This window comes from Coloeus monedula (genome assembly GCF_965178545.1).
Source record: "Coloeus monedula genome assembly, chromosome: 9".
NCBI classification, from domain to species: domain Eukaryota; kingdom Metazoa; phylum Chordata; class Aves; order Passeriformes; family Corvidae; genus Coloeus; species Coloeus monedula.
The window spans coordinates 22,498,135-22,525,006 of NC_138789.1; the positions used below are offsets into that span (position 1 = coordinate 22,498,135).

General features: G+C 39.6%; 1 protein-coding gene across 1 annotated transcript in view; it reads right to left on the reverse strand.

The window, feature by feature from the left end:
* EIF2B3 (eukaryotic translation initiation factor 2B subunit gamma) overlaps positions 1-26,872 on the reverse strand; it is a 98,712-nt gene that overhangs the window by 69,410 nt on the left and 2,430 nt on the right. Inside the window, exons 2-4 of the mRNA XM_082287074.1 lie at positions 25,438-25,577; positions 9,213-9,372; positions 3,589-3,700 (exon numbers count right to left, since the gene is read on the reverse strand). Coding sequence (XP_082143200.1) covers positions 3,589-3,700; positions 9,213-9,372; positions 25,438-25,577 — 412 coding nt within the window. The remainder of the gene's footprint in view (positions 1-3,588; positions 3,701-9,212; positions 9,373-25,437; positions 25,578-26,872) is intronic.

A 26,872-nucleotide genomic window follows, 5' to 3' on the forward strand; every position in this document is an offset into this window, starting at 1 on the left:
CAGGTGTCTTTTACTGTTTCACTTTGCATGACCATAAATATCAGAGGTGGAGCAAAAAACTCCCTGTCCATTGTAATTGTGCTTTGAAAACAAATACCTTTGCCCCCTCCCAAAGCAGAGGCAGCAGCTATGGAATTCTCATCATTTCCTCACTCCTTCATCCTGTCAAGACCCAAGTCAGAAAGATGTCACCGGCAAAACCAGGCTCCAGGGATGAGCACATAACTTTATTTTTTTCTCTTCAAAGGGCCCTAAGCTGGCTCTGAAACTTCCCCAAACTGTATTTCTTTCATTCTAGTATCTCATCTTGCAGCTATTTGCCAAAGTGAATGACATGCACAGGCTGTTCATGGCTTTTTATAAGCTCTCATTACCCAAACAGGGAACCATTTCCTTGAAAATGCTTTGCCCAGCAGAATTAGTCTCTCTAGGCACCACCAATAAATTTGTCTTTTGGCCCAGCCTATTGCACTCCAAAACGTGCCTGGATAGATGTATTTGATATTGTTTTCCACTTGTTTACTGAGGGAGGATGCTACCTGTGGGACTTGTCATCAGGGTGATTAACAGCACAGGGAAAATAAAAGATAATTTTACCAGCTGAGTTGAAAGCTTTGCCAGACTTGCTCTGGCAAGCAAAGGAGCAAAATCCAGACTCCTTTCTGTGGTATAACAAGGAGATGCAATCCCAGCCCCAAAATGGCTATCCACGACTTACAAAACCAACACAAATCAACACAAAAAATCTGGAAAAGAAATCCTAACCAAACTGAGAAAGAGAATAACAGGTTACACCATGAGCTTAGAAATCCCACTAAAATGTTTCCTTTTGTAACACTTCCATTATTACAAAATGCCCAAGTCAAGAGCAAATAAATATTCAATACTCAAAAGGTACTCAGGAGAATGTGTGTTTTTCCCCGGCCCTCCTCACCAGCTGCTCTTTTATGGCAGGAAAGTGAAGAGCATGAAATCCAATGATAGGAAGAAGGCAAAGGTCAGGAAAAAGGTTTTTCTTCAAGGATTTAAATTAGTGTTCTACAGCTTTGCATGTTTTGTCAACACAACTTCCCTCCTGTGAGGAGGGGAAGCCAAAGGGCCTTTGAACCATTTCTGTATGGGATCTAGATTTTTACCAGTAACAAGATTCCTAGCTTTAAAGAAAAGCTCATCTTCCCTCTCCCCACTCCTTTCACCACTCCCTCCCTGTCCCTCCTCCCACTCCCCTCCTTAAAAAGAGAGAGGAAAAAGAAAATAGAAAAAGGATCTGAAGAACAAAACAAGCACTGGAGGAGTTCTAGAGTTCATGTAACGAGACCACTATAGCCCTTCAAAGGGACCATTAAAAGCAAAACAAACAAAAGCAACACCCTCAAGATGTCTATTGTATTTTACAGAGGAACGAATGCGTGTACTGGAAATTCTCCCACCATCTTGCCACAAAGTCTGTTATTTCATCAAAACAAAGTTCAGAGATCAAGAAACAGCCAACATGGCAGCTGAAAGTCAGTCACATCAAGTGATCCATGAAGAAAACGAGATTGGGCTTGCTTTTTTTCTTTTTTTTTGCTCTCCTCTCTTTACTGTGATGTATTAAAAAAAGACTTCAAAGATTGTTTCAAGCGTCGCTTTTGTTTCTCACATGAGAAATTCAGGGGTTGAGCAGGTCTAGACAACACAGTGGTTGAAACACCATTAGCTGCCAACACTTTGTCTTCCTACAGCTCCCACAGTTGTTGCTACCCTGCATTTGCCTCAACTGAAATTATTTGATGATTTCCATATACTATTTTGCTTCCCTCAGAGCTTCCCAAAGATGGCAGCTGTAGGACAGAGAGAGCACAGCAACATCAACAGTTTCAGACGTCAGAGGCTCTCGCCCAGGTGTGTACTGGCCCAATACTTCTGCCTGATGCTTCAAAGCATCTTTTTTTTTTTAAAATTATTTTTAACACTTAACAGATCTCTTTTTATTCTTCTAGACTATCCTAGCATCTTTGGGCTTTACTTGGAGGGTGGCTAACACTTTACATTTGCTTTCATAGCTGTGCATGTAAGAAAGACAGGGAGACAGAGATTTTTATCCCATCTGTATATCATCAACACTCCATTTACCAAATCCCAAACAGTTATGCTCAAGATCTGCTGAAGACAATGTAACTGAACAGGTGCTACTGAGGGCAAAGTTTAGCCTGCAGGATAAAGCCTGATTAATTTAGCTATAGGAATGAGAATCTTCTGGTTAGATGAACCTGTAAAATCAGGGGTCAACCAAGGTCACATATGTTACAGCAATTTCTAAGCCATTATACCACAGCCACCCTCTAGTGCCAGGAGGAAGCCATAAAGACAAGCTTGTCACTAACAGTAGATAAAATATTCCTCCCCTAGCCCAAAATATATCTATTGATCTTCATGTGCACAACCCACAGAATGCATCAGTGATGAATTTCCTCCTCTATGCAGATCAGCTGCTGTGTATGCACAGAAGGCTTGCCTGCAGCTTGGTTCCTGCGATGCCCAAGATAAGCCCAGGAGAGAGCCAGTGGAAACATGCTTGGATTGGCTCCTTCCATTGTAACAGTTAATAGGGCCCACTCTTGGTCATTCCTTCTAGGATAATCCTTAAACTTGGGCAGAGGAGGTGTCATCTTTCCATGGGCACAGAGCATCTCCGTCACATCTGGTAGTGGGATGTTAAAGAAAAGATTACACTGAGCCGTGGCCTACAGCACACACCAGAGGCATTTTCACAGCAGAGATTTATCTGAGAGCAGACCCCAGATGTCCGCATCCTTGACTTAAAAGGTCCACATGGATGAATTCCCAGCTCTCAAATGGCTGTTCCACAGGTGTCTCATCTCACAGAGGTGAAAGTCTGACTGTCAGCCTGGGACAGACTACAAAGGTTGGCCTCTCAAGGAGCCAGCACAGCTTTGCACAGAACACGTCAGACGTGTGCCTGAGAAAACTAAAATCACTGTACAGGAGAGCATAAAGAACAAGTCATCTTTCCTTCTCCTCCTAATGGATATGAATTACACCATGCAGGAAGCTCAGCTTGTCTGGCATATTTGATAAATTCATCCAAGTCCCCAGTGAAGTTTAATGGTGGATATAGCATGGTTTCTCTAATGAATCTTTTGGGGCCTGGAAAGACAGCTGAGGTTTTGTGCCTTAAATGTGCAAGAGGGTCATGAAATCCTGAGAGCCTCTCATGGATAGTCTGCAAATCCATGAGACAACCAACGGGACTAGCATTTCATTTATGGACATAGGTCTAACACTTCACAATCTCTGAATCTAAACTGTATCTGACCTATCGCAATATAGGTTTCATTTCAACAAGAGTTACCTTTTCATGCATTCCTTTTCTTTCCCTGGAATTTTTCCCAATAAAGGTATCAGACAAGCCTATCAATTGGTTCTAATGATGTAAAAAATAATAAATACTGCTCCCTGAATATTGCAAAAGCAGTTTTTCCTCTTCCCTTCTCATCCTACTTTGTCTTTAACCATCTCTCCTACTACACAATTATTTTATCTCATCCCAAGTTTGGTTTTTATTACAAGGACTCATGAGCTTACTTCTGAAGGATGGATCTTTTAATGACAAGTTCTTCATCCAAGTCAGCTTCATTAGCCATGAAGAGCAGTCTTTTTCCTGTGTCATCCACTCCAATGAAGTCGCGCTGCTCCACTGAAGTAGAAAATCAAACACAATCATTATATAACCCCATTTTAATGCAGGCTGGAAAGACAAATGAGACCACCAACCACCCCCAAAATATGAAATGCAGCTATCCCAGCAAATCCATGAATTTAATATATATTGTTGATAACTTTTTCAACTTCTTTTCAGCTGGGGGACCTTATATATATCATGGCATTCAAAACACTGGCCCTGAAAGGTTTTTGCATCCTTTTTATGAAGATGACAACTACAGGTCCTGACATGAAACAGTCTTGAGCTGTGCCTTCCATTTCTCTCTTTTTAATTTTTTTTTTAAATAAAAAACCCCTGCTACCCGAATTAAAACAGCAACAAATCTGAGGCAAGCAGCGAGTTCTTCAAATCCAACTGCTTCTTCCTCATAGTAAGTCACTCCACATTAGAATTAGGTGGTCTGGAGAGGATTATGATTTCAGTTAAGACACAAGTATTTTGCAACTCATCTATTTTAGATAAATACCAATATGTAAATCACAAACACACATAAAAGTATATATGCTAAGACTTCTACCATTGATGTTTCTGGGTGGGTTAACTTGGTTTAAACATCTTTTTATGAAACTGCCGACCAAGATAATACCTAACACTCACACGTATTATTGTGGCAATCCCCATCTCCTGCAATCAGTGACTGTGGATCAACAGGGACTTTGGCCTACTGAAATGTAAAGCATTTGTTTTTGAATAGTTTTCCACAACATCTGAATACAGTGGTGGCAGCTCATTCTCATTTGCACTCTGTAGTTGAGCCACCACTCTGGTGGCAGCCATATACCGATCTTTACAGACACAGGCTGTACAAGAAAGCCACGGTAGAATTTTTTTCTCCCAATAAAAAGAATCTTTTTTCTCCCAATAAAATTATTTTGGGCCAAACTGGCACATATTTGATCTCCTAAGTTCTATGCCTTTAACCACACTTGGAGTAACAACATACCCCAGAAGTAGCTAATTCTCTAAGATCTTTTTCAGACAAACTATTTTTAACTTTATTTTTCCCAGTTTAGGCCTATCCCTTGTTTCACTTTTACCTGCTCTTTCAGAGTTACCACAGTAATAACCACTGTTAAAACACAGTCAAGTCTATGCAATTGTAGAAAGTTCTCCTGTGCAATCCTTGATCAAAGTGATCAAGCATACCCTCTTCAGAAAACTCCCCAACCCTTCTCAGAAATTAATTACACAGCAAAGAAGTACAAAAATAGGCCTGAACATCTAACAACACTATGACAGATTAAGTACAATTACAATAAAGCTTACTTGCTGTAAAAACTCAGAAATAAGTCTTGAAAGCAGTGCCAATTCTCATTCTATGGAGGGCAATGAAGTTTGAGATTAGGGGCTAATGAATCCTCACCTCTGCCACCTAACTGGGGTCACCTGACAGGCTGGAAATACAACAGTGACCGACTTTCCTCCATCGAGGCACCAACACTTCTCTCAAAGTTCAGGTCCTGCCTGCCCATCTCCTGGCTGTTCTTACAATAACATGTGACACTGCTATAGCAAAACTCTATGCAACAGGAAAAAGGGAAAAAAAACAACTTGATGAAGGCTGGACTGTACATGGCTGACACCAAACCAGTTTCTCTTGCTTGTGTGGACAGATAAGAAACAAACAGTGAAACCATGAGAGTGCACTGTGGGATTTTTCATAGCAGATGCCAGGTCAGGCTTTTCCTTGAATACTGACAATAAATAACATTACTTCCGTAATCCAAAAAAAGACAAAGCTTATATACTAAAATCAATTATCCAGAGGTACAAGAGTGCTGCTTCAAATCCCACTGGTATCACTTAGCGAGGAAAAAATAAATGGAAGAGTAGACACATAACTAGGTTACAAAATCCCTGCAAGGAAGTATGAGAAAAATGTTTAAGTGACAATAATTTAACAAAATCATTTAAAGTATAAAAATGAAATGCAGGATGTTTTGCCTCCTCACGATAGATAAATAAGGACTTGATACTGCTATTGCAATTTATTAATTATCTTACAAATTAGATCCCCATCAATTTTAAGGGCTTTAATGATCTAAAGAAATCATGACATCACAAGAGAATGTCATGCACTTTAGTGTCAAAAAGAAATAAATTTCGGTCAGATTTTTGAAAATGCTTTTTAATCAATCATAATTAATTGACACTTGAGAAAAAGACACATTTGTTAAAGATTCAGTATCCCCACCCTTTCAATTAAATGAGGAGGATTTCACATGATGCAACCTTCAAGACCACCAAGAGGTCGTCTGGCAAACACAGAGAATACCAGTGATGACATGCTTGCTGCTTTCAAGACAAGAAAAATAAGCAGGAAAGAGTCACCATCCCCATCTTTTCTGCCTTTCTTTATACACAGAAAGGTTCAGACACTATTTTCCACTCAATCCCTTGCAAGTCATCTGTAAGCACACAGCTCCATTCTGGGTATCTGAATTCCTGACACTCTGTTTATTTGGGTTACTACCATTGACTAGCATTTTCATGTTGTGTTTCTTTTATTGCTATGGTTCTTACTGCTCAATTTAAAAAGCCAATGAGATTATTATTGTCAATATATGATCCCCTAAATATAAAACCCAATGAGTTTGACCCTGTAATTTGCAGCTGAGTCAAGCATTGCAGGAAACCACCCGGATGAATTTATAACACTTAATACACTGCAATAAAGAAGTGTTCTTTATATCACAGTTCTTGAATGTTCAATAATACCCCAAAAGCAACAACTTTGTATCAGATTCCATGACATATGCAAAATAAAATCTTGTTGATCCTTCTCAAAAAATGAATTGCTTTGTAGAAACAGTGAAAAAATAAAGCTGCAAATAAATCTAGTGGCTTGTCATGAGATCAATTTTCTAATACAAACACTTGAACAGTACAGTGCAAGTATATAGAAACCTGTATGTGTCACAACTTAGAGGAGCTGATAGTGCCACCTACTACAAAAAGCTGCCTAACATACTCCACGTTAATATCTTGTCTTTAAGTGCTTATAAGCTTCACCAAGTTCATCCCTGTCTGGGATGAAATTTCCAATGCCAGGTGCCTGCCTTAAGAGGAACATTTGAAAAACTTCAGCAAAAACCATTCAGCTGGTTCTACGGCTAAGGAAAAAAGTGTTTAGCATAAATGGAAATGGTTTGGTGTCCTTCCCCTTGAAAAGCTCTAATCAATCTTTGAAAAACTGCAGGTTCACATGCTCTATTCTTCTCTAGCCTTCTATTTTTGATGGAAAAGTTTCTGCATATTTTATTCTTAAGAATAGGTTGTTCCAATTCCTCAGCTCCTAAAACTGATCAAATAGCAGGTGCTACCTAAGGTTTTCTGTACTGTCAAGTGGTACAAGAAAAGCACACAAGCCACGAGGCTCCACAGCCATGCTGCAATGACTGGTCCATGGGAAAAAGTTTCATCTGTTGTCTTTTTGCAATCTGTTTTTTACAAGGAAATAAAAGTCATAAACTCAAAGGCGTCAGAGGAAAGAAAAAAATGTAAAAACAAGGATTCTGCAAGACAGGCTGGAAGGCAGAGAAAGCAGCCCCTGAAAACTACTGGAAACTCTGACTATCTGTTAAAGGACACTAGAAGGGACAAGAATCAGAAGAGAACAGGTGACTACAGGCAGATAAACGAACTAGATGAAGATGAGAAGTCAGAAACTGAACAGAGGATGGAACTGGTAGTGAAAGAAAAGAGTAATATATGACAGAGAAAAGCCAGGCTCTTGACAAGGATCCTTGAGGAAGGAAACTAAGGCGAGAGAACAAGAATGGAGTCTGGTGGCAGCAAGAAGCCAGCATAGGAAAAGAAAGATGGATGAGCTAAGGCAATGTTGACAGCGATAGGGTCAACATTTAATCAAGTCAATATAGCATTTAGTCAAGTAGGAATGAAAAACGGGAGGGTCTGGTGCTCCCTAAAATGTACTTCCCTCCTCCAGAACCTGGAGAAGAACCTAAAATTCCTCTCTTGGCACTCCCCTGCTTTTAACAAATGACTGAAACAGGCCTGGTAGGGCTCATGTCTAATCTGAGGCAGCTCACAGGAAACATGTCACTAGTGCTGTCCATGGCAGCTCAAGTGGTGCTTTGGGTGGGAGATCTTAACATTGAGCCCCACAGAAAAACAACAGGGGTGACGAAACACTTTGACATAATGGAATTTTAGTCTTTTCAAGTTTGGTCTTTTACAAATCTGAAAAACCACACACAAATTTTAACAAGTCATGTAGGAAGAGTTATGCTACAAAGTCAAGCACACAGACATAAAAAACAAGCAAAATAAGAATGCGTACAATCTGATGTGTTTATATTTGCAAAGAGTCTTCAAATGATCTTGTTTATCCTCTCAGACCTCCTCACCCCCATCCTGTGTGCTCAGAGCTCACATGCTGGGCAGCTCTATGATGTTTAACCACAGACCCATTCGTTTACAACTCCTGAATGCTCAACTCTGTGCTGTAGCAGTGCTCTTGACAATGTTTTATGTGCCATTAGCACTTAGATTGCCTTTTCAAAAATAGGGGGATAGAGCTGTTTGAGAGTCCAAGTACTAAATGCTTTCAGTCCTACTAACCCACACGTTGCTCCAGAAAAATCTTCATGCAGAGCCTAAGCAGTTTTCTTTTTAAAACTTATTTCCTCCACTTTCAGACAACTGTTGGCTTGCATTTCACTCCTCTCTCAGTTTGAAGCTACACTTTCTTACTTGTATTCTGGTAATGCCTCTGAACTTTAATCAAGGACCAGGACCCACTAAGCTGGAAATAATCAAGGCTCAGCATTTTAACAGATATCATTAAAAGAAAATGAGAGGTATGGTGTGGGAACAACTGTGTGGTATTTAGTACTTTTAGCATATAAGTAAAACAGGGATAATAGCCCTGCTCTGCCTTACAGCAGTGCTGTGAGAACAGATACATTAAAGATTACAAGGCACTAGCTAAGATATTATGGTAAGAGGGACAAGATAAGCATCTAATCAAGTCCTTGAAATCAGTGGGAGTTTTGACTAGCAAAAGGCTCTTGGGTGTGATTTCAGAGGAGTAATTCACTACATACCATGAGAGGGGAGAATTTCTAGAAGTGTTTGTTACCCACCTAGTGCTGGTCCCTACCGCCAGTGTAAAGTTCCCAGCTATAATCTGGCTGATGCTTAGTGCTCTTGAAAAACCTAACGGTTTTAATGTTCATATGTAACAAAAATTCAGGGTTTCATCCAAAACTCACTGAAGTCACCTGGACCTTTTCCCTTAACTCTTGTGAGCTTTGGATCACAGCCTGCAAGATTACATTAGTCTAATACTTAATTCTGAGCTGGAAAAAACCAAGTCACACCCTCACCAGGGAATCTGAGGAAAAATAGGGTATCTGTGCCTTTTTTATTTCTTTTGCTCTGGGACTGATAACTAAACATATCATACATACCAGTGGTTTCTCTATAATTTATTAAGAAATATGTATTCCTACCTACATACCTGGCTTTTTTTTCCCTTTCTGTCCTGGTACCACTTCTGTTGGTTCATGAGTTTTCTTCATCAACATGGAGAGAGTAGCATCATGTGTCCGAAAGAGGTCCACAACTTTATATAAATCAACATCTGTGATCAGATCGCAGCTCAACACCAAGACATCAGTCTGACAAAGAAGGAAAAAAACCAACAAACCTTTCAGAGATACAAATTACCACATACAGACTAGCATTTGAGGATCAAAAACCAAATACACATCTTAATTTTTTTTTTTTTTAAATTTTTTATTTACAACTGCCAAAAATAGCTCCTGGTTTTTACCAGTGTGCTTTTCTTGAGTCCTGCTGTTACTGTTATTTGGTTAATGCTTATCCAGCTCTGGACCATAAAGAATATGTGACCATCTCAATTGTCTTTGCTCCTAAAGACACAGAAGCCATGGTTTTCAAGACTAACAAGAAATTCTGCAGTATTTTCAACAGCTACTTTTAGTTATATAATGATGTAGAAAAGAAATCTTTCTGAAGAACTCCTTTTTAGCTGACTTTGCATCTGGCTACAAACCACTGGAAAAGATATTTAAACTATGTTATTTTATCGGGGGACAAAAAAAACAAAGACTATCTAGGATGTGATTTGCTCAGTAATTGCACTGCGATGGTGGGCTCAGTTTAGAAATACATTTCCTAAACCCAGCAATACTCCATTTAAAAAAAAAAAAAAAGAAAGGAAAAAAAAGAAAAGAGGAAGTTAGGCCCTATTTAATAGGAGGCTTGTATTTAATTTTGATCTCAAAGGATTCCAAAGTCCCTTACAAAGTTTTTAAGAGAACTGCTGCACAGATCACAGGAACATTGTCACAAATTAACCAAGACATAGCAGCTTCATTAACAGGGCACACTATCAATATAATCCAGCTAAAAACTCTTATTTAGAAAAAAATTCTGTATTTCATGTGGGTTGTGGAATATGCTGCCAAAAACCTAGGATTTCAGCAATTATCTTCATTTAAACTAATCCTAACATAATATTTGTGCAGCACGGCCTACAGAAAAGTAGCAAATTTCCACTTTTTGTTAATGATCAACCTTCTAAAGGCCTCTCAAGAAGACAGTGTTTCTTTCCTGACAGTTCCCATTTTCACATTTTCTGCTACCACTTCCCATGCTAAGCCTCCCTGCAGTGTGACATGGCTGTCTAGTTTTGTCTTTTTAAAAGACAATATTGATTAAGAAGGGCATTAGACAATACTTAGTAAAACTTGAATTAATCGATGGAGGATCAACCAGTAGTTCTACTCTTACTTTTGAAGACTATCTTGGTTTAAAGCAAACTATTTCAGGATTGACCTCTCATTCCAGAAAGGTTTATTATAGAAAAGCTTGGTTTACAGACTTTATCTAACCCTAGGAGATTCCACACTGTAGTTGAGACTAGCTGAGGTCTGGTATTTACATTATTTGACAGGTTCTCCTATAACTGCTAGTTTCATGTGTTTACCAATAAGGCAGTGGAATTCATCATGTCACAAACTGTTGGAGCTGCTGATTTGGCATGCTGTGCAAAAGGTCAAGCTCTTCAATTTCCATGTGATTTCTCCCCACTTTACTGAGAAACACCTGGCTGCTTTACAGGAAGGAACAATGTGCAGGTTGAGAATTTTACACATTCAAAACCTGACTTGTATCACTCCTTTTAACATATTTTCAAAAATGTGTATTTTATATTACAGTTTTGCCCAGGAAAAGTGTTTTAATTAGCACTTCTCTAAAAAAACCCAACATGCACACATTGGGAAAAAACCCAACAACCCAAACCACTAAAGCAAGTTGCCCAGCCTTCTGGAGCAGCCCTGCTCCAACATTCTAGGGTGTACAAAGAAAATAAGAAAAAAATTCATCTTGGTATGGAAGTAAATCTCCCACTTCACAACTGTAAACTGTGAAGAAACACATATTAAATATCCTGGAAAATCCTGCAAAATTTTCAGATATTCTGTTTTTACAAGAGCACAAATGAGTTACAACATTTACAGAAAACACCAAAAGGTATTCAAGACCCGTTTAAATAGACCTGTACTTTTCAAACTCCCTTTTTTATTGGAAGAAAGAGATTGCTAGCTTCAAATCTAAATGCATTTGCTCCAGCGGTGAAAATAAGAAATAATAAAATGAGAGAGACTGACATCCCAACAGTCTTATACTAAGGAACAAGTATCTGGACTTGTAAAACAAACCTTGTAATTATTTCACATTTTACTAAATGCTTTAATCTGTCACTAGTGCAAAAACCCAACAAGCATTTCATAGTTCTGACCAGGCTCCTGGGTTTTTTCTTCTCACTATAGGACAAGCTTTTTGCAAAAACTGAATGCAAGACCCCTGAGGAGCATACGGGAACAGAACCACCAAATGTCTGGTTGCCATCTGTTCTACCCATTTACTCTCCCAATATGTAAATAAACGTCAGTGAGCACAGGGACCAGTGAAACACACAGTTGCTCTGTAAAGCCCACATTTCTGCCTCTCCTCCTGATGAGCAGAGCAGTGGCCTCAGAAGCACGCTGAGAATACACCATGAAAGGCTCTTTTGGGACTTGACAGCCTCCCCTTTGAAACACCACCCCCCTCATAAATAAAGCCCTCACTGTCTAATGGATGCACTTTTTTTTCCAGTGTACAACTCCTGAACGAATAAACTAATGGCTGAATGAAAAAATAAACTATCCTAGAACCTTAGCAGAAGTGTGTGTTTTTCTTTACGTTTTCAGGGTGGGTGTAGAAGAAAGAAAATAAATGGTAGAACTTGTGTGTTTTTTACATATATACATGCCAAATAAATGCAGTGCACCTTTCCCAATGAACCACTGATACAAAGAAGAGAAGTACGTACTTACTACATGCACTCACGTGCTAACAAGGGGTATGTGAACATACTTGACTTCATGAATTATGCAAACACCTAAGTATACACACACATCTCTTAATGAAATACATGTAACAATGATTACATCAACCCCAAACTATTATACAAACAGACGATAAGAATCAACATGAACTGATTAAAAAACCCCAGCAAGAACACACCTCAAGCAGAACGACTACAAAGGAAAAAAATGCACACACAACTGCACTCTCAACAATGATTACAACCATGGGCAGGGCAAGCCAAGGGTCTTAACTCAAGGAGGACCATCTAATGGATGAAGCATGAAATAAATACTTGGAATATCTGGCATTTTCCTGCTCTGCCGAACTTGATACATGCCATTTTGTCTCTAGTACTTCTATGACAAAGAGAAGCCCTCATTAACAGACCAGGGCTCTACCACAGAAGCTGCTGTACAGAGCAGGTGAAAAGGTCATCAAGCATAAGAGAACAGCAAAAGATTTTGGGTTGAGGAACACAGGAAAACATTGCAGTGCTGCTCACAGGGACAGCAGCCCTGCCCTGCTGGTAACACAGCTCACGTTTTTGTGAGCATCACAAGAGCCACAGAAAAGACAAGGGGAATATGATGCTCCTTGGAAGAGTTAACTTGGGCCTTAGCAATCCTTTTTAACCTCAGATTTGCAATTCACTCACTCAAATGAAAACTTGAGACTAGGCTACTGATCAGTGGAGAAAAGTGGGATTCTGCAGAGAACATCCCACCTATGATCCAAGTTTCAAGAAGACCCTTCTGCGTCCCTACTGACTTCATAAATTTTTGGAGCTCTGGGCTTCCAGTCCAACCATCCCTGAACACACAGTATTCAGTCAAGTCAAGTATGAAAACATGGCACTAAGGTTCCCAAATCTCCACTCTACCTTTCTAACACTGGCTAACAGCACATCACCATTAAATGTTATGAACTGTGAAACGGTCAAATATGAAATAAGTTAAACACTTTATCCGGATAAATAAAACAGTGTAACATAAAACATGAAGAGATTCATACAAAATAGAGAAAACAGTAAAGAAAAAACACTGAAAACCAGTATGTCAACGATTATATTAAGCTCAGCCCAATATGGAAAATATACACAAAAACAAGACCAAAAAGCAGATTGTTTCAAGAACTCGGATCAAGACGACCGATTTAAAAATAGAAAACATGTTTTCAATGGAACTAATTCATACCACAGATCAAAAGATGGATGCAATTATATGGTGTAATATACCAGCATAAATAAAAAGCCTTGGACTTTCTCACACCCTGCATACAAAGGCAATGCTAAAAATCCTTTTATATTAGGCAATTATTGCCGGAGCCCTTATGATCAAACAGGAGATGTCAAGGTTTCCACAGACAGCTGGCAGCAAATTATGAATTTTTAGGGGTATTCACTATGCTTTTTCTATCAAGTATAGACAAGGGCAGGACCTCATAGCCTAAACTGCTGATGGCCTCAAAAACAGCAGACTAGAAAATGAGAAAACATGTGTTGCAAGGAAACTGTAATATGAACAAAATCAGCCTCGAGAGAAAGAGGAAAACAAATGTCAGATTTCATCATAAACAGAAAAGAAGCAAAACATCCACAAGCAGTAGAACCAGCTTCTAACAGAACTGAAAACAGACAAAACATTGAAGTTAAATCCTAAAAGTTTCCAATTGCAAAGTATTACAGCTGAGACTTTGACAGAAAAAGAAAATCAAGAGATTAGATATACTCAACCTAAGTTAATACATGCACAAACAGAGAACTTTGCATCACTTCCTGCAGTGTCACCAAACAACAGGGGAGAGAGAGAGAGGAACAAGTTATAATTATTGCTGGAATTAAGACTGAGTTTTATACACAATAGCCTGGAACTTCACCCACATGTTGCATTAACAGTGGAGTTTGTGTGTAATGCTTTTTATTATTCTAAAGAGTGGAATAGGAAAAAACAGTTTGGCTGTGGGCAAGCGTTTTGATTGCTTGTTAGCATTCTCCAGGCAAAGCCAAAGATACCTCCCAGCAATTGCATTACTCACTACTCTTCAGATCAGAAACTTACATCCAAGGCTTTAGAGAATCCCTTTTTATCTCAGTCTCCATTAAGAGACCTCCAGTTTCCACACCTGTTACCTCTTTGAAGCTCTGTGGCTGTTGCTGTAACTGGAGCAGAGAACGTCATTTATTTTTTGAGGTCTGTAAGATCTTGTTAGCTACCAGCTGAAATGGCCGCCTTTGGCTGGGAATTCCCACTCTGATTTTGTAATGTCCTTGATGGCAAGATTCAGAAGAAAATCATGATTTAGTACTTTACTACATATATGAAGCATTTACCTACTCTGCTCTCACCTCGCACCAGGAAGTTTGCTGTAGACCAGCACCTTCATAACTCTTCTGTGGAGAGAGGATAGTGAAGGCACAGAATGTCCCTCAATCTGAAATGCAGCAGCAACCTCTCCTCATTAAAGGATGGAAGACTTATTTTTTTTTAAGACATGTGTGAAAGAAGATTCTTAGAGGCTTCTTTTTTCCTTAAAAAAAAAAAAAAAGAAAACTGAAAAGTCTAATGTGGGAGCCAAGGGAGTCTCTTCTAATTTCTTGGATGGCCCTGAATTCATCAGGTGAGGATATCTTAAGGCAATGTGAATGCCTTCACATACGTAACCTGTCAGCATCACTGTTTATCTTCTCAAAGAAAGCTGGAAGAAAGATGCCAGAAGCTGGGGAGGAGACTTAACCCCAGTCCCATCATATGGCTCATCCTATGTGTTGTATCAGATGAGATCATACAACGAAAACACCATTTTAGATTATCTTTGCATCTCACGAGCTACCATTAAAAATCAGTATTTTTTAAATTTACATACATATAAGCTAGGAACAGGAAAGATATTCAAGCCTAGAAGGCATCCTGTCTCCTCCCAGAAGGAAGCCTTGTTACCAATGCTCAAACTGACATGTGGGGTGGAAAAGAGTAATTTACAGTTCTCAGCAACCAAAATCCAGAAGTTTAGAGATGAACCGAAGTTCATGAACTTATTAAGGATGTTCTCAAAGCAGGACATTGGTATTATGACACTTATTGAACTGTAAAACTTCTGGTCTGGAACATTAGCTTTGCAGTCCACCTTTTCCTCTGGTTTCAACTAATTCAATTTTGTCCTACTTATACAGTACTCCAAAAGTAATTTTCCCAGTTTATTCCTCTACCCACATCACTCTTCTTCACTGGTTCTATTTTCTATCACATCAAGCACAAGCTGTTTACCTTCCTTTTAATAGCCTATCCCTTCCACTTGTCATGCACTTAGCAAATCTACCTCACATCAATACAGGATGACAGCTCTAGTATCTATTTGTGTCTTCTAAAGGGTGTGGCTTTAGCCTCTGCTTTTTATCTTTCTTTTTTTAATAAAAGAAATTTGCTACCCTTACACTGACAGAACACTGACAATTGTCATCCTGTCAGTACGCTGGGGCACCAGACTGACACAGTTGATCCTATCTTGGTAGGCTCTCTCATTCGTCTGAGATCAGAGTCATCTCCTGGGTTTATGTCCTGATCCTGAGTATGCCACAGAGGAGACTGTTTTTCCCATCTAAGTGCATCCAGAAGTGTGCACCATGCCTGCTAAGGCTCAGGAGAGCACCCCAGAACCCAGACCCCAAATTTGCCAGTTCATGGAGGGTAAGCATGGCAAGGAAAATTCTTTCCAGGCTCAATGCAGTGCACGGACAGATCCCTTCTCCACAGGCAGAACTCCAGAAACAAACGGCAGTCTCCTTGTCACTGCTATTCCTGGAAGGCAGGTTTCCAAGACTACCTGGACGGCAGCACTACCAGACCTGCTGCGCAGCTGATCTTGGACTCTGCCTCACATGAACAGAGGGGAGGACACAGCAGTCAGGCTCCAACCTCAACAGCAGCAGCGCAGCAGGAATTGCTGCCAAAGCCCAGAGCTCAAGCCCAGGCTTAACACTTAATGTAAGCAGAGCCTTAGGCAGTCAGGTGCTGCAGTCATACACACAATAATAATAAAAAGTAGTCCTAATGGAGCTCAACCAGCTCAACTTATTGAAGGGAAAGAAGGCCTCTGCCCACAGCCAGCAATCACTTTGACTGCAGATCTCTCGGCAGCACAACAAAAAGCAGGAACAACCAGATTCAGGGGCTAGGAACCAGGGATCAGTGTAGGAATAAAATGCGAAGAGGTTTAAGAGGAAGAGTAAGTATAACCTGGAATAAAATATCAAAGTACGTAACAGGCAAGTCATACATTCTAGAAGATGAAGAAAGTCTTGTTATATTTCAGAAACACTTTCACTAAGTCATCCCTAAGTTTCAGGGCTAACAGCCCCAACTAGTGAGTGCAAACTCCCATACAGACTAGAAGATCATAATGGTTCCTTGCAGTCTCAAACCAGACAGTAAATAAAAACCAAAACATACAGCATGTGTCCTCAGGAATCATTCTGCCATCCTGCAGCTAGTATCAGCACGATCTTAAATTTTAAAAAACTCTTTCCAAGGTCAAAACAAGTAATTACACAATGCCCAGTTTCAACTCTGCTTCAAAAGAAAACCCAAATTCTAAGGTACAATGCAAGGCACAGGCTCCGTGAGACAGCTCAGTGGCACTGCTACTGTGCATCAGCCTGCACAACCACCTGCATGAAACCCCCTCAGCCTTGTTCAAATGTTGGGGCTCTTTTCCTCAAAACACTAATCATGCCATGGTAAATAAAAGCACTGTTATAAACTGTAGATTCCTAAACTATCTTCCACACAGTATCATTTTCTCCTCTAGCACCTTTCCAATTTTTCCAGTGGTGTTTGGTCTGCAGCAACTGCTGTTGTAAGAAAAATGTTATGAAAACTTCAAGACCTCCACTGCTTTTTCCAGCACTATTAGCCTACATCCAGAATTTTCACCATCTTCCCAAAGAAGCTAATTGAATTTATACTACAGAAGAATACATAAATTTGCTTCAATAAAATATGAATGCACATTTGCTTTTCCATTTTCAGCACAGAACCAAGGAAAAATGAGGTAACCTGTTTGGGTTTCCCAGTTAACATAGCATGATAAAAATGCAAAATTAAATTCCAGGCATCTTAAAGTCCACTGATCTTCACCATGGCTTTCACCAAATTAAACAGTGACAGAAAACCAGTGCTGAGAGGAGTGACAGTCTCTGGGATAGCCTGTACTGTTCACAGCACCACATTCCTATTATCAATATTACACAACTGTACCAAGCTGCAAAACCAGACATAGGAAAACCCTCTCCAGCACAGTAAGTCCATGGGCTGACATTTAGCATCTCCTTCCTCCCACATTCCCCAATAACTGGAACTAGGTACTTAGACTCCAACACATAGTTGTGTCTGAACAATTCCATTTTCTCTTCAGGGGAGGAATATCACCTGCAATGATACCTTTTTTGGACATTTTTCTGGAAGAACATTCCTTCCTTGCCACCTGCAGCCTTTTTTACTTTGTTTCTAGCCTGTGGGATTTCTCCTTGTGTATTTTCCCCATGTTTGGATCTTAACAGCTCCTCCCTCATAGAAGGTTCAGGCTTTTCATGGTAATTGTGGGCATTACAGCTGTCACAGTGTCATGGTTAAAGGACAGTAAGTTATTTACATAGGGCAGCTGTATATACTTTAAATAGGGAAAATGAAGGAGGATTTACCAAAATGGAACACTACTATTTACTCCCCAGAAATGAAAACTAGTAGTGGCTGACAAAACCAGGAAAATATTTTCACCAGGATGCTTTTAAATAAATTACTTCAGCTACATACATGTGCAAAGAGCTTGCTGTGTCTGCAAGTAGAATAGGCTGAATTTGTGTAATTCATCAGAAACCACAGAGGACCTAAATGAAAACACACACTGTAATACAGGAAAAGCACTGACCATTAACTACTACATGGGAACAAGAGGTATTGGTTAACATAATGAGCACAGGCCTGGAGTTCCCAGGAGCATGAAAAGGATAAGGACATGCAGTGGGAGATGCAACAATTGAAATAGACAGGCATCTCAGGTCTGTCAATGACTCTTCTTGCAGAACACCTAGGGTTTTGTCGGCCTCTATAACGGAAGGCATCCTCTTTAGCTGACAGTGGGCAGAATAGTAAATGCCCTAATAATCATTCTTGATCCAACCTTCACAGCTAGTTGCCTTACTCAAACTTCTGATGTTTTAGCCATTATCCATACTAAATCTGGACAGCAAAATAATTTAATTAGCTAGAGTCTTCTAAAGCTGAGTAACATTAAAAAAAATAAAATAAAACAACAAAGAAGCAACGCCAACAATTGCTGAATTGGCTACCCTGCCAGGAAAAATAATGATCAGCTGAAAGTCCTGAACACATTCTTCAAGCACAGAGTCAGTCAGTGCTGCATTGTTCCCTACAGCCACACAGCCTGAGCACCTGCCTGTGTAACTGCTTTCTACTAAGACAATCAGCTGTGCTTTGGGAATGGGACTTGGGCATGCAAGCTGTAATAAATTTTGCCTAGTGCCTTCAGTGGTGGCAGCTTTCAGTAAGAGACAGAGAGGGAAAAAAGATGCTACATACCCTGTGAGCTGCCATCTGATACATCCGCTTTCCCCACTAACATTGTGAAAGGCGGAATCAGAAAAACCAGCAAGACAGCATTTTCATTTGCAATTTTAAACACTTAAGTAAACAATGTTTGCTGTCAAGTGTGCTGGAAGAAAATGATGAAATTCTTTTTACTACTTCAAAACAGATTAACAGAATATTTAGTTCAGTCTTGCTAATATATAGAGACCTTGTCTTTTACAAATGAATTTAATTTGGGTTTTTTATTTCCACTGACAGTACAAAAAAATGCATAACTCTATATTATGGGGACCTCAGCTTTTCTTTCCATGCTCACCAAACTCTGCTCAGTCGTACCAAAAGGATTCAGATTCCATCTTCCAGTCGTTCCAGCAGGCTTACTTACATCATGTGTTTGGAAAGGAGATTTTTCAGCAGAGGAAGCGGAGCGCTTCGCCATGCTGGCCAAGACTCCACGGATCAGTGACCCTCAGCAGCACACGGACCACCACTGTGACATCACACTTTCCACAACACGGATCCCAAAGATGCACATACCAAGAGAATCTGGAGTTTCAATCTTTGTTTATTTGTTCAAAGAAAGTTGGTTTTTCTTCTTCTTTTTGGTAGCTTTTTAGGGTTTGTTTTGCTTTATTTTTTAAGAGCTGTATTACTTTGTAATCCTACTTTTTGAAACTGAGAAAACCAGGTGGACCACCTGAGACGAGACATTTCTCTCACAAGCACTCACCAGCGATAGCAGCAGAAGACAAGCTGATTAATTCACACCATATTATTCAGGGCTGCCATTAACATAGCTAAGGGCTCATCAAGAGAGGAAAATATGAAATTGTTCCATTGCTGTTACTGTGCTGGAACACCACATTTTAATCACTGCCTGGAGTATAGCTGAGTGACACAAGGGAGAGAAATGCTTAATAGAAGACAAAAATAATATAGTCTCAGTGAAGACAAATGTTTGATCCAGGCACACCCAATCCACCCAAAACACAGATTCATGAGTTAAACAGGTTTTTCAACCTGCTGCCTGGAGAGCCCCAGCCTGGGAGGTGGTGCCAGACAGCAGCTGTGTGGGTCCGGTAAAATTTGGCACAGGAAACAAAATGGTCAAATATTAGAGATGCCTAAATTTCAGAGGAACTCATTTGTAAACTATAGTGACATCCCTTGCATTTATTTTTTTTCCATCAACAATAATCTACAATCTGCAAAAAGGGCTTTAGCAGCCTGATGAATGGTACAAGCAGAAGGTCACAGAAATACAGTTCTCAAAGGGGTTTCCTGAGTCAGAGTTTTGTCTCCTGCCATTCCAGCTATTGATCTACTTAGTTTATTTAAAAGAAAACAAAAATACAACAAAAAAACAGATTCTCATTCTGGGAGGAAATTAGGGGATTCTTATCTTGTTTACTGCTGGAAAACTGTCTCACAATCCTATTCTGCTCTGATTAAAACCTTTCTGTAATTTTCAGTCTATGTTTTCTCACAGCAAATTTAAACCAAATTATACTCCACTCTGAATATCTTATCTTCTCTTCTAGTGTTTGGTCCACATTTGATACATTTGAGTTCCACACCTGCTCAGTATTCCTGGCAAACAACCCCTTCTCATTGCCTTAAGCAACAGTATTAATTTCTCATGTCTAACACAAAAAAATACTTTACCTGATACATTCTAGTCTTGCATTAACCTTTCCTTCCTCTATCAGAGTGGCTGCTTAACCATCACACTATTTCAGCTAGTACATTCTGAGACATTGAAAGTTACTCTTGGGCTTCTAGCTCCTATTACAAATTTCTTGTTACTATTTCCCAAAATCACAAGTTCTGTGTTACTAGCCAAACTCTATGTGCTATAACTGTGCTGTAACATGGCAGGTGATGGCACACATTTTGCATACTGGTCCTGTGAATCAGCCAAAGGAGGTCTACTGAACTGCAAGAGAAGACCTCTAAGAATGGCAGCAGAAGTCAAATAAATGAAGACCTATATCTGGACTGCAAAAAACCACACAGGACATACCAGAAGACTTTACAATATGACTTGAAAAAAGCACATCCATTAATACCAGCTACAGAGGAAAAGCCTCCCTAAGTGAGCCAGGGGATTTAATTACATAAAATTTCAAGGAACATCAAAATAAGTTCACTTTTTAAAAGGCTACTCCCCATAATAATGAAAAAAAAATCACCACTGAAAGACAAGCTGCCTACAAAAAACTGCATCATCTGCTACCACAGCCTGCAGCAGACAACACTCAGTCTCTTTTCTTGCTAGAGAAACTCTCACAACCGAAACTGTCAAGACTTTTACTGGTTTTCCTATTACTCAGATTCAACTCATCTGAATGCTCCATCCAGTGCTGCTTACCAATGAAAACCAGAAACAAGGACTAGTAATAGTTATTGAGAAGAAAGCAATTATACATGATTTTAAAGAAAAGCCATATCTCTTACACAGAATCCCTTCCACACTGCTCCAGGCAATTAGCACGCTTAAGATGCTAAATAAAAATAAGTAAAAACAAGATCATGGAACCTACTAAATTACACCCTAGTCCCTGCTGTGTCCACCTGCAAAATCAGGCTGTTTTACTAAAAATGCCAAACACTGATGACATTTAAAAACCCCTATCTTGAAGCAGTATGTATGAAGAAATTTGAGAAAAAATCCAGAGCAAGATTAGTGTTTTCTCATCATCTATGGAGGAGGTATTCAGTTGTTCATGCCCAAGGCTAGATTAAACCTTCCTTACACTCAAATTGTTTGCTCTTTCATCCCTAATGGAAATTTAGCTTTTAGAGAACCTGATTCTTAAGAAAGCAAACTATTTCTTCCCCCACACAGATTCTCCAGGCTGCTAGGAAAGTGTGCAAAGGCAACATGCCTCCCATGACTGTAATGGGTGAAACACAGACCTCTAAACACCCCTATGGTGGTAAAGCTGCAGTTCAACAACAGCATTGCTATACCATCAACTGTGAGTGTACAGCCCATGTTCTACCACTTCTAATCCTATATATAAACAAGAAAATAATTAAATCTTTGGAGCTTTACTTTCATTTTTGTATTTTGGAAAGCCATTCATTAGCAGTCCTTCAAAGGATGAGCAGAAAACTGGGAATTTAAAGGGCCAAAAGAATAAAACTGACAGTGATATTAAAACTGTTTGAAAACCCAAAGACTGGACATTAAAATGCTACCCATGAAAGCATGGGTCATAAGACAGACCACAGCAGGATCCTGAAACAAACTGCATTCCAGGGAAATGCTGGGATGGTCCATAGGAAGGCAATTAAGGGATCTGTACAACAGCTGTCACAATGTTCTTTAACAAACTGTTTTCATATCCCTGTATTAAACAAAACATTTAAGAAATAAATAAGTCCTACACCCACTTTTTTACTTTTTGACAGCATAATTTTAAGTGCTGCACTTAGTGTAAAACATTGATAAGTGTCTTTTTTTATTTGGTAATATAAACACAGGCAAAAAAATCCCAAAGTTTCTACTTCATACACTGCAAAATTATTTTTCAGTTACTTATATTCAGACTGACAGATTTCCAGATTGAGGGTCTATTTAAAGTCATAATCTAGCACACATGGAATAAACCACAACACTGGAAATTCAGAAACTGAACTACAGCTCTAATGAAATTTCCTCAACTGTTTTCATTTAAAACAGCTTCAACTTGTGTTTAATCTCGTCCTGCTGGCTTTCTGAAGGTGGGGAAACAGAGTATGTAATATTACACAGAATATGTAACATCATAAGATTATCTTATGCATGAAACTGTAAGAGATTTGAGACAGATGTCCACTTTCCAGTACTGGTACAAATTTCTTTAATAATCCCAGGTAAGAAAAAAAAAAAAGGTAACTTCACCTCATTATGCCTCAGTTCTCCGTTGTAGAGCTGTGAGGACCAACTAATTAATAGTGTTTGCTATTCAGATCCCAGAACTGAATGTTTAATAAAACCAAACAAAACAACCCACTACACAAGTCAATTAGAAAAGTACTGGTAAAAAACAGGCCAGACTGACACCCAGGCCTAGGAATCCACAAAGTGAAGCTTACAAGTTTTCTAGGAATCAAGTTTAGCGTAATACTTTTATTGTATGAAGGATCCAGGAAAAGGATACATTCAGACTGGTAATGAACATGAAAACCCTAATGAAGCTGCTACTTTGTCAATCAGGTGTAGGCTGAGACAGCCAAAAATAACAAGAAGACTTCCAATAGAGCAAAGAACTTGCATCTAGTATATCAACTTTTGAAGCAAGGATGTCAAAAACCTTACTGTGTGTGCAGAGTGGGCAAACAGCAAATAAAAACTTCAATGGATTTCCTTTGCTCTCATGAACTTCTGAACAACCAGCAAAATGTAAGACTGGCAGAGTCAGATGCTTGCTACTGTGAATGAAGAGTCAGTCTTACCTGCCACCAAAAACACCAGCACCATAAAGAGAGAAAACAGTGGAAACTACATTTCCTTTGCCCTTACAAGTTTTGCACGTACGTGCTCTCACGCTACTACTGAATGCAATTCTGTAAGTCTAATCTTGACATCTAAAGTATCAAACTTCATTAACCAAGGTGCAGCACAACAGAAAGGCCCAAAACTGCAGGCACAGCAAGCAGCAGTGAGACTCCCTTCAGTCAAAGCTAGACAAGGCAGCAAGTCATGAAATGTTATGATTTCGAGTGCTTTATGAACATCTCAGAATTTGTGATCAGCAATTCTGCTACCCTTAGACATATTTCTTACTGTGCATTTATAATCTTGGCTTTACTCCCTGTCACTTGCACTGTACACAAGCAAGTTGTCTATACTGTGCCGCGTTACCTCGCTTTCACTGAGCATACTTGCTCTTCTGTCTGTGGGCAATTAACTCAATTTGTGACAACTAAGTTTCAGCAACCAGCTTAAACTTCTCATCAGACTTTTGGCATGGGCTGCAAAAAGCCTGCCAGCAAACTATGGCCACAAGAAGCAGTTGTTTTCACCAGGGAAACTCATTCTTCAACGAGATCACTCTTGCGCTGCACCGCAAATACAGCCAACATACAGCAGCTTTTCAGCTACCTCTACTGTGGCGTTCTCTCACCTATATCACACAGGAGAGGGCATACCCTGTAAGAGGTGCACCAGTGGTATGAATTTACTAGAGGAATGACTCCAAAATACACAGTGCAGCAATCTGCTCAAGAACTTAGTACAGGCTTCTTTCAAATAAGAGACCACTTTGTCCTCTGTGCCCAGACAAGCAGACATGGAATAAAAAGGGCAGAAGCAGCTGCTGCCGTTCATACGCAGTATCTGACTTAGGAAAACTTGTGAGGTTTTCAGGACTACCTCACATCTTCTCTAAGCCTTTTTTCTGGAAAATAAACAGAAGATCAACACTGCCGCCTGTGAAGACACACTATTTTCTAACTCACAGACGCTCCACTTGTTGTCTCCCAGGGCCCCTAAGCAGACCTGCCTGGATTACCAAAAAGAGGGACACCCCAACAGATGGACTTGTCACTGATCAGGCAATAAAACTGTAAGGTCAGGGTCCCTATTTGCAGTGCAGATACTTCCTTACTGCATGCACATATTCAGAAAATACTGCCAAACCGAGTTATGACAAAATGGGATTCTCCACATGACAGAAACGTTCAGTTCAGTTAAACTGATTTCGTTAATTTTGATTTTCTTTGTTATGTACTCTCTTCACCCTCTAAATATTCTAGTCTGTGCATTAATCCCTTGCAGGATCTGTCTTCTTGTGCCACCTACACATCAGTGTTTGCCTTGGAAGTTTCACCTTGTCTCAACTGAAGTCTTTCTCTTGGGAGTATGTAGACTGTAACACTGAAGTTTATTAGTTTCTAAAAGAGCTTCAAAAAGAAACCTCAGGACTTAGGCACTCATTGATGTTCTGTTGCAACATTTATTTAAACAGGCAATTTGGCTAAAATGGCCTAAACAGAGAGGGAACAAATCCTAAGATTAAGTCTATGACAATAACAAAAAATTCTGTCCCAGATCACAGCAAGAGCTCTGAGCAGCATTTCTACCTTACATGGGAGTGTTTTAATTATGCAGCTGGAAATTAAAATTCTATAAACTATTGGTTCTATTCGAACAGCAGCCCTTCATCACATCTGGGCACTGTTTATTGAAGAGCTTACTGTAAGACCAAGCCAGCAAAAGCAGAGGAAAAGCAGAAAACTGAAGCCCAGCACAAGTCACTGACCCCAAAGTGCAGGCATGCCTGTGGCAGGGCCAAGAGTGAACACAAACTTTCTTGAGCATCACTGCATTGCCTAAGACAAAGAACGTTTATTCAGGGCTACTTCCCCAAGCACTATGTGGACAACAACTATCACACATTGTATCAAGAAATCGTAAAAACAAATACAACCTTTCAATTACCTTGCCAGAAAGCTAACACTGCCTAAGAAACAGCCAGAGCCCAGCCTCAGCAGGCTCCAGCCTTCCCAGCTGTCAATTCCAGTCACTCAGAGTCTTTGTGTGAGTTCCCCTGTGAGGTGACCTTTACAAGATCCAACTCTTCTGAAGATCAGGAAATTCAGTTATGCACAATATCATTACACAGGACACTTCTTACAACACAACACACACAAAAAAAAAGTATTATAAACAAGTAACTTCTAGTGAAGTTTAATAAAAGACAGTAATACCTTAATTTTCTGGTGAATATGCCTCAGTGAATCTGCTGTACCCATGTCCATGTTGTCACTGATGCACACAAAATCAAGCTTCATTTTTGTGTCCAAGTTTAACATCTTTTGGATTTCCTTCCTCGTAATCACAATGACCTCTAGGAGAAAGGAAAGTGAGATGAGACCAGCAGAAAAAAATCTAAGTAGTATTTATCACAAATAGGATACACCCACTTTTTTATTTAGAAAGGCTGATGGAACTGTCAAAAGGTTTGAGTAACATAACTGGGCTCTCCACTCAGCCAAGCTCTTTTGGCAACAGTAACTTTTCAAGAAAAGAATTAAAACTCCTAATGAATATGAAAACAATCTCCCTGCTTTGCTGGGTGAAGATTGTTACTGAAAGGCACACACGCATGCGTGGCATCAGTTAGCAAGACAGAACAGAGGCTTCTTCTATCATTAACCAGCAACCTCAAACCATATGTCCTCAAACAGACCAATGAGACCCCGTGTTCATGTCACCAACACTCCAGAGCTTTGTCTTTTGCCGCCCCGATCCTGTGTAATCCTCTGTGGACAACACCGCCAACCACACTATTACAATACAATGGTTAAACTATTTCTCAGCATCAGCTTGGCAAGAAAGTGGAGTAATAGATGAGCAACAAACTCATTCCATCTACAAAAAAAAAAGGATAAATGCGTATTTGAAGGAAATCAACAGTGGCATGAAAGCATACTTTCCAAAATGAAGAATGTGAGAACAGAAGAAAAGATTGAGGAAGCAAAATGACAAGCAACCTTTTCCCCAGTCTCAAGAAGGGGAGGGAAAAGCAACAATAAAACTTTCCAATTAAAATATCCTACCCCTCAAAACACCCCAACACTATAATATTGTATTCCACACAGAATTTTAACAGAGAAGTATGGGAAATGATAAATAATAATAATAGTATAGGCAAGATGAAAACACATCGAGAATAAATCTGCATCAATCAAAACTCATCTTGAATCTATTAACAGAAAAGAGGAAGGAACTGTAAACATGGGAATTGTGTGGCAGTTTGGTGCCAGAGATATTGGTGCTCTCCCATTCCCATACTGGATGCCAGCATGGATTCAAAAGAGGATGAAGAACCTTGAGAAAGGGACTGAAAGCACACCTTGAATCAGGCAAAGAATTAACTCCTGAAGAGGGAACTGGTGTCAGGTGCAAATTGTAAGCTCATGCAGTTCAGCATGAACCTGGTTAGCTGAGCGAAGGTCTCCTAAATATTAGGAGAGATGGAGCACTTGCAATTAGGGCAAAAGAGACACAGTGAGTCAGCCCATGGGAACACCTACTTACTTACATAAGCAAGTATGAGGAACTAAATTCTTACGTAGTACTTAATAAAAATCATCCAGGGAGAGAATTCATGCCACTGGATCATTTAATGCAGGAATGTAC